General features: G+C 45.4%; 1 protein-coding gene across 1 annotated transcript in view; it reads right to left on the bottom strand.

Moving 5' to 3' along the window:
- Positions 1-9,223, bottom strand: part of LOC310873313 (uncharacterized protein) — a gene marked incomplete at its 5' end in the record, with an annotated part of 45,563 nt that overhangs the window by 12,645 nt on the left and 23,695 nt on the right. Inside the window, 2 exons of the mRNA XM_083785662.1 lie at positions 6,150-6,323; positions 7,379-9,215. Coding sequence (XP_083641788.1) covers positions 6,150-6,323; positions 7,379-9,215 — 2,011 coding nt within the window. The remainder of the gene's footprint in view (positions 1-6,149; positions 6,324-7,378; positions 9,216-9,223) is intronic.

The following is a 9,223-nucleotide window of genomic DNA, read 5'->3' as shown; positions in this document are numbered from 1 at the left end:
TTCCAGGCTATGGGATTTTCTCTGGGAGGGATGGGGTCTAATCTCCTGAGAGTAGCCATTGTTTCCCCTGCGGTCTATGGTAGTAGCATACTAGCACTGTCAATTAGCATCGATCGTTTGCGCTCGTTATAGCTAAATACGGTATTAAAAAAATATGAATTATGATCGAAAATCTCAGTTACAATGAAACTGAATGGAGGTGTTTTTTTAAAGGGTAACTGTTCCGTTTTGGCAGTGTCAGACGATCCGCGATGTCAACACCAGTCACTCCGCCCAGTCAACCCCAGGCATGAAGCCTTCTACCCGGGCATAATTTCCTCTTTACGTCCCCTGTCTGTCTGGGACCATCAGAGGTCCAATAGCTATGGCAATTATCACAATTTAAATAAATAAGCATATTGAAACTATTTCACATTAACAATGTTGGTAAAACTAAGATATTTGAGGGAAATATATAATTTATATCCACAAATAAAATATTATTATTGATTAATTAACTCCATTCCTCTACCCTCCATCCCTTTAGTTTCCATGGTTATTGAGCCCCTCCTATATTTAATCTATACTTTACTAACCAATTATGGTAATATGAATTGTATGCTATTAATCCTAATCTATTTTCATGTTTTTATAGCATTAAATACTATATACTTTTTTTTGGTATGTATTAGCCTGTTTATTTTCCATTGATATAATTTCACCATAATAGTATACTAATAATATAATAGTATATATCACCATACATTTTAATATTAGTACATTTAAACAGAAGAGAGCTAATTTAATAACCAGTCACTTTTATTGTTTGCGCAGCGCAGCATAACAGATGTACAAGTTGTCGACACGGAATGGTATGTACCGTATGGTACACGATGTAAGCTTGTAGATCTGTTTATTTGAACCATGCTTCGCGAATGAGACTTCATGCGAGAGTCAACTCGTCCCCTCCTTTTTTCTGTCAGAATCTGTATTGTGTCAGTGTGTGTGTGTGTGTGTGTGTGTGTGTGTGGGCGCGCGCTGTTCTCTTCTCTCTCTTGCCCCAAAAATTGTAGACAGTAAAATGACGATTTCCAACTACACTACAGTGCAATCGTGGCATTTCTCGCAGATTTGCGTGCAGGGGGGGGGGGGGGGGGGGGGGGGGCTTGAGGATTGATCAAACTCTTCGGCTCTGCCCTAGGGTGACCAGATGTCCCTCTTTGCGTGGGACAGTCCCTTATTTCCAAGACTTTTCAGGTCTCCCAGACCCTGTCCCACATTGTGACTGGCAGGCAATTGCATTAATGTTCAAATGCAAGTTAGTCCCATAATAGTTGGCCTTCTGCTCTCTCATTGTCTCTCCCTGCAAGTGTTTTAAGCATGTTAAAATAGCATAAAAATATAGCATGATTTTTATGATAGCCAATATTGGGCCTATGGTCGAATATGACATCAAGGCTATTAATAGCAACTCATGTAATAAGTTGCTAACCCGGTACTCCAGTATGGCTTGTGTGGGATAAGTGGGACGGGTCCACTTATCCCACACATGTGATACTTCTGTCCCTCAAATGAACAGTTTGGATCTGGTCACCCTACGATGTCCCAATAAATAATTCGTTCTCAACATGTGGGTCCCCACATGATTTGGCGGTGTCACTTCACTGTCAGTGACAATTTAAGGACTTTTAACCCTTGCCCTGCCAGTCCCAATTTTTTTGTTTGGGTAACAAATTGGCATATTTTTAATTCATCGTTTTAACATACAAGAAAGATCTGGTGGATTGAAGAGATGTTTCTTTTCCATTCATTCATTGCAAATGTATTCTCTCGATTCGCCACCAGATGGCGGGAAAGCATCATTATGCCGATTTTGGCTAAAATAGACGGATCTTCCTAAGTCACTTCGGTTGAACGATCAACAACATCCTGTACTATTTTGACCCTAGTCAATAGCTTGGCTGGTCCGGATTGCTAAGCAAATGCTATATTTTTCATACCTAAGTCAAATTATCCTCAAATCAACCCCAAAAGATCGCAAAATATCACATTTTTTACAGCGACGCACATAGAGACGGCGCGCGTGCACGATAGCGCACGACCACGCGGATTTCGGCCGTTTTTTGGTAAATTACATCCAACATTAGTGATATTAGCGAAAAAATATTAATTTTTGCTCTTTTGACCCCGCGATAACTGATATTGATTGTCATTCCGTTTTTTCCGTTAACGGGAGGTTTAGATTTTTCGATTAATTCCGTTTTTTCCGTGAATTGTAGGCCAAGGGTTAAGACTTTTATAATACCTCAAAGGCTCTAAAAGAAAAAATACCATTACTGCATCAAAACATTCAAAAGTAATCAGCAAACCATGCTATAAAAAACTGGTTGGCCAGATTATTAAATCAACAATTGTGAAAATAGCCGATCTACAAGTTCACAACGAGCTTGTAGATTGGCTATTTTCACAATATTGCCACAATTCAAATGAAATGGCAAATATGAAAAGTCAATTGAAATAAGAGAAATGCTTTTTAACCTTCAGATAATGAACGCATTTAAGTGAAAATATAATGCAATAGCATTTACATTTCATCTCCGGGTGTGGTCATTCTATGCAAAAGCAAATAACATAGCACAGGGGTACTCAACCGGCGGACCGCGGTCCACGACCGGACCGCGGAACACCTCTCTGCGGACCCTAGGCAAAAAAACAAAAAAAAAGCTCAGGCCAGGCCAGCCACAGTCAATTTCAATTCAATTCAGGCAGTGTTGCTGCAGCACAACTATACATTGTGTGTCTTATGTTAATGAAGGGAAGAAGTTAATAATATAAATAACATCAGATGGTACATTTCTCATGTGAAATTGCTGCAAAGGCCCCCAAAATGTCCCCCAAGGGCCCCCAAAGTGTGATTTGGATTTGGAGTTCCACTCCGGGCCTGCACTCTGCACCCCATTATTGGTTGGGTGGAAGGGGATCTGATTTGTATAATCTTGGCTTGACCATACTAAACGGGCATAGAGCCCCGCTCTCCGATGGATGCCGCGCATGGGACCGGACCTCGGTCTTATTCAAAAAAAGATTTGTGGACCTTCATAATTTCTAGTTGAGGACCCCTGACATAGCATTTACATTTTCAAATTGGCGTGTGTAGGCCTACTATTTGAAAATGATAATGCAATGCCATTTGCTTTTTCATTTGGTCATAGAATGAGCACACCTAGAGATGAAGCAAAAGCAAATCACATTGCATTTTCCTTTCCTTTCCGTACACATGTCAATTTGAAAATGAATCTAAACCAAACAAGTGATCTGCAAGCTCACAACACATCACACTGCATAACTGTGTTATTCACATGGAATACACATGTAATTCCCTTTGACCTCATGGGGTCATTGAGGGAGTCACCAAGCTAGATGTGACTGTAATGCCCCTGATCAATGAGTAGTGGTCAGGGTGGGCTACATGGGGGGACCCCTTAACTTAGGTGTTTCGCCAATAGCGTCCAGGAGGGATTACCCTCCAATACGCCTCAACCCCGCTAATAGTATTTAGAGTCTAAGGGAGGGTGAGCTAATAGTATTTAGAGTCTAAGGGAGGGTGAGCTAATAGTATTTAGAGTCTAAGGGAGGGTGAGCTAATAGTATTTAGAGTCTAAGGGAGGGTGAGCTAATAGTATTTAGAGTCTAAGAGAGGGTGAGCTAATAGTATTTAGAGTCTAAGGGAGGGTGAGCTAATAGTATTTAGAGTCTAAGGGAGGGTGAGCTAATAGAATGTCTCAGTCCCTCATATCTCTGGACACTTTCTTCATACTGAGCAAGCACAGAAACGCTATTGGCCCATTTTGGACTGAGGTCGATTAAAAAAAGGCTTCTAAATCCTAACATTATTCTGAAAAACCCATGTTTCTATGTCAGTGGTGCTCAACCTTTTTCATGTCAAGGACCCCCAGTATTATCTCTATTGGGCCACGGACCCCCCATCTGACCACCGTAACGTCTCAACCGCACCGTAATGTCTAAACACATAGGCAGCCATGCACCGTAACGTCTCAACCGCACCGTAATGTCTAAACACATAGGCAACCACCCACTCAAACCACTCACCTTAAGCCATAACCTATTCACAGCCTCCGTTGCTCGGAGAGCTCAGGCCACCGTGCTACGCTCCCACTTCAGTTTTGGGGGGGAATTCCAAGCGGAATAGTTTCCCGCAGTCGGTCATAACATTATTAATAATTTCGGTTCCACGTCCACTGCGTCAGTCATAGCCCAAGAAACCTATGTTCGTCAAACCATTCCCTTTGGGTCTGCCCCTCGTTCGTCAAACAACACGACGCCCAGGTCTCGCTCGATGCCCAGAGATCCATGGCGTCTACTAGTCCGGCAACTTGACCGTGTGGTCCGGCACAATGACTGGTGGTCGTGTCGGGTGGTCGGGTACCTCTCCTCTGTGCTCCTCCCCCTCCATATCAAGATCAGTTCCTTCCCTGCTACCACGGAGACCGTCCTCCTCTACGGCCGTGAATGCTGGACACTTACACAAGCCCTACAGAAATCCCTGGATGGGTGCGGCACCAGAATGTCACGTGTGGTACATCAACCAGGATGAGCACATCACCAACAAGCGTCCGTACGGGGCATTACCAAGTATAACAGAGAAGATAGCAGTGAGGAGAATGAGACTAGCTGGCCACTGCCGCCGCCATCAAGAACTCCCGGCCAAGGCCGCACCGCGGGAACCAACACACGAGTGTCGATGGAGAGGACGTCCCACACCTACCTAAGTGGACGCACTAAAGAAAGATACTGGTGCGGAAAGCACGAAGGAGCTGGCCAGATGTACGAAGAACCGAGATGACTGGAGACGTCGATGGAGAGCTCGTCTGAGGTCGACGTAGAGAGTTCGCCTCCCATCTCCGCTCACTGCTCGTAAGACGTGGTCTCCCTCCTGACCGCTGCTCCAGCCACTCCCCGAGAACCGGAGCTGCCACCACCGCTGCTGCCAGCGGCGTTCCTGCCCTCAGCCTGCAATCTATGGGCCGCGGGTCGTCCTCTGCCTACCTCTCCTACGTCAGACCCTCTGCCGCATCCGTGCTCGATGCCCAGAAGTCCATGGCGTCTACTAGCGCGGACGCTCACTCTCTACCAAACGCCGCCCGTCCCGTCCTCCGGCCTCTTCGGCCTTCTCCGACGGGAGCTCCCCTAGTTCCGTCAGGCGAAATTGCCTTCATTGCGCAACCCTCTGTCGAGAGGACGCCTGCTCCTACGCCTGCTAAATAATCATTCCATTCACGTTTCATTCATGCCATGCTAATCAACCTTACTCTCATCCCAACAGACTCCGCCGGCAAACGATTTCCGGCTAACCATCCAGAGGCTCGCTAACCATCGGGCTGTTCGCCTACCAACCATACCTACTAACCATTCTCCCACGAGCCCCTTCCGCGAAGGCTCCCATGTCGGCGGCACCAGCCATCGTGAGGCTCCAATGGCGCGGGGCCTTCCTCACTCTCCCATGGATCCCTTCTCGCTAAAGGCCCCGGCTCGTCGAGGGAATCTCGCCAACATCGTTTGTATAGTCCCTTCCAGGTAAACTTTAATTTACTCCTTCCTTCAGAAGTTCGCACCATTCCTCCAGGCGCGTATTCTTTTAATTCCTTTTGGGGGCAGGCTTAAGAGCCCCCCTGCCTTCACCAGGCAGGATCCGAGCCGAGGCTCCGGCCCGTCCCCACGGGGGCTCACGCCAAAGCTCCTTCACCATGTCTCCTCCTCATCATTCTGTTTATCATGCATCAGTCACCTGTTCTGTCCATTCACCCAATCCCAGCTCCATACTTGTATCAATCTATCTGCAATAAATCTCGCCTTCATCCTCCGCATTGTGTAATCTCTGTACAGTTGAAATATCATTCAAAACTAGGGGATGACACTGACAACAAAACACATTGAACCACTCAGAGGTGTTTAGGTTTTAAATGCGATATCTCAGCATAAAGACTACATACATTAGTCACTGTATCTTATGAATATTATGGTCAGTGTGAGTTACCATGATATTAACCTCATCCACACTCTTCAAATACTACCACCATCATAACTACATTATAATCACTTACTATAACAGAACTTTACTTAACCAAATAAAAATGTTAAATGAATCTGACCTGAGAGTCTCCAGACAACAGTTTGGGCTCTTCAGTGCAGCACAGATGAGATCCAGTCCAGAATCCTTCAAGCCGTTTCCACTCAGGTCCAGTTCTCTCAAATGGGACGGATTGGAGCTGAGAGCTGAAGCCACAACTTCAACGTGTTCCTCTCCGAGGTCACAGTCAACAAGTCTGTAATTACAGATTAAATGTAAAATCAGAGATGATCAAAACAGAACAGACCACGTTCACTGTCAAGGAGGTTCCGTGTGGTGCTGTCTGAAATGTGTGTGTGTGTGTGTGTGTGTGTGTGTGTGTGTGTGTGTGTGTGTTTGGATACTTTTATAACTAAGCAAATAGCGGTAGTGAGTAACACATTAAATTGAAATGTGCTCATAACTTTCCACTGTTGTCATTTGATTGTAATACAAACATTAAATAATGAAAACGATCCCAACTCGCTGCTGTTGTTCCACTCTATGGCAGTGAAGTGAAGAAATGTTCTGTCAACAGATGAACAGTCTGTACGACCGCATGCCATGGCAAAATCACCCTGATATCACTAAATCATACTATCATAATATCATACTATAATTCAGTCAATGTCTGAGTGTGTGTCACTGTGACTGCCGTAGCTCCTCACTGCCTGCACCAATCACTCCCAATCACTTTTCACACAGGCATTGACCATAATAATATTGAGTTCTTAACGAAGCCCTTTTTTCGATTTGACACATTAATGATTAATAATGAATTTATTAGTGAATTAAAAATGTGAAAAGGCACCCGGGCGCAGTACCCCCCGCGGCCACAAGGGGGGGGGGGGGGTAAGGGCTAGTATGCTAAACACAAATCACACTTGAATTGGATTGCAATACTAATCATCATATAATATCATCATACTATAATTAAGCCAATGTCTGTCTGAATGTGTCACTGTGACTGCCGTATCTCCTCACCGCCTGCACCAATCGCTCCCACTTTTCACACAGGCATTGACCATAATAATATTTTTTTTCCAATTTAACAAATTACAAATTAATAATGAACTTATTAGTGAATTAAAAATGCGAAAACGCACCCAGGGAGCAGTACCCCCTGCGGCCACAAGAGGGGGGGGGGATAGGGTAAGGGCTAGTATATATATATAAATATGAAGTGAGGGGGGGGGGGGGGGGGGGAGTCTCTCTCTCTCTCTCTGAATGAAGTATATAGTGATCTAACATGTTAACATCCACACTACTAACCTGGCTGATTTGCAGTTCTTTACAACTGGGATCAGTCTCCGTCGCCCCTCCTTTGATGTGTTGTATTTCTGCAGGTCCAACTCTGACAGAGCCTCCTCTGACATCTGCAGCATGGAGGCCAGAGCTGAACACTGAGGCACAGTGAGTTCCTTCCCTGAGCTGTTCTCTGACTCCAGGTACTGTTGGATCCCCCGACTGACTGACGGGTCGTTCATCTCCATCAGACAGTGGAAGATGTTGATACATCTGTCAGGAGAGGCATCATCATCGTTCATCTCCTTCAGGTTGTTGATGACTCTCTGGATCTCCTCTGGACCGTTCTCTGTCTGACCCAGCAGGCCTCCTAACAGACTCTGGTTGGACTGCAGTGAGAGACCATGAAGGAAGCGGACAAAGAGGTCCAGGCGACCACTCTCACTCTGCAGGGTTTTCTTCATAGCAGCCTTCAGGAAGTCAGACAGGGAACGTTTACTGTTGAAACGGCGGTCTCCCAGGAATGTCTTCAGGACCTTCGTGTTCTTCTGAGTGAAACAGTGGGACAGGTAGACTGCAGCCAGAAACTCCTGGAAGCTCAGATGAACGAAGCAGTAGACCGTTTTGTGGAAGAACACATCGTCTTCTTTGAAGAACTTTGTGCAAAAGCCCAAGTTCTTCAAGTCCACGTTCACATCAAGACCACACGCCTTCAGGTCCTCCTCATAGAAAATTATGTTGCCTTTGACCAGTTGGTGAAACGCCAGCTTGCCCAGCCTCAGAAGAACTTTCCCTGCATCCTTTATGAGCTTCCCTCTGTCTGCCTCGCCTAGTGCAGGATTCTCCCGCTGTATCTCACCCATCAGGAAGTGGCAGAACAGCTCAACCAGGGTTTTGGGCAGCCTGACTGTCGTCCCCATGTTCTTCACCATGTTCTTCACAACGGTAGCAAGGATCCAACAGAAGACTGGGATTTCACACATGGTGAGGAGGATCTTTGATTCTTTGATGTAAGAGAGGATTGATCTGGCCTGGTTCTCATCACTGAAGGTCTTCTCGAAGAACTCCTTCTTCTGGTCATCTCTGATGAACCCTCGTACTTCTGTCATCCTGTTTACAAACTTCTTAGGGATCTGATTGGCTGCTACAGGTCGCGAGGTTATCCAGATGCGAGCAGAGGGGAGGAGCTTCCCCTTGATGAGGTTTACAAGGAGATCTTTCACTGGGTAAGAGTTGTTGACATTCATGAGGCCAATTTCTTTGTTGAAATCAAACTTGAAATTATTTTCATCATAACCATCCAGAACAAACATGACTTTGAAGGGGAGGTCATTGTAGTCTCTTGCCGTCTGCAATTCAGTGAAGATATGATTAAGAACGTCTTCCTCAATAAATCTGGTTTCCGCGATGCAGCAGTGAATTAGCTGTGCCAAAGTAAACTTTTTTCCCTTGAGCATATTTAACTGGCGGAACTTGAGCGGGAACACGAGGTGTGGGTCTTGGGGGAAACATTTCTTGGCCCAGTCGAACATAAATTTGTGTACGAGGATCGTTTTTCCAATCCCTGCACAGCCAACGGTCAGCACTGTTCTTATGATTCGTCCAGAAAGGTCTTTGAACATCTGAACCAGTTGGATTTCTGTTCCCTCTCCTGCCTTCTTCATCTCCATCTGTCTGGCCTCATGATGGCTGTGGATGTCTGTTCTTTCGATGTCTACATTGTAGAGCGGAGCAAAGACGTTTTCAAACACGACCTCAGTCTGTGTGCCCAAATCTACACTCAGATATGTGCTGTTCATGTTGCGTTGAAGCTGCTCTTCATAGTCAGTGATGTGACGATATCCTGGTGTTCTCTCCAACAGACCTGTAGCG

This window comes from Protomyctophum parallelum (assembly GCF_964188405.1).
Source record: "Protomyctophum parallelum genome assembly, chromosome: 16".
NCBI lineage: Eukaryota > Metazoa > Chordata > Actinopteri > Myctophiformes > Myctophidae > Protomyctophum > Protomyctophum parallelum.
The sequence above is the reverse complement of the archived record's forward strand: the minus strand, read 5'-3'. Positions and strand labels throughout refer to the sequence as shown.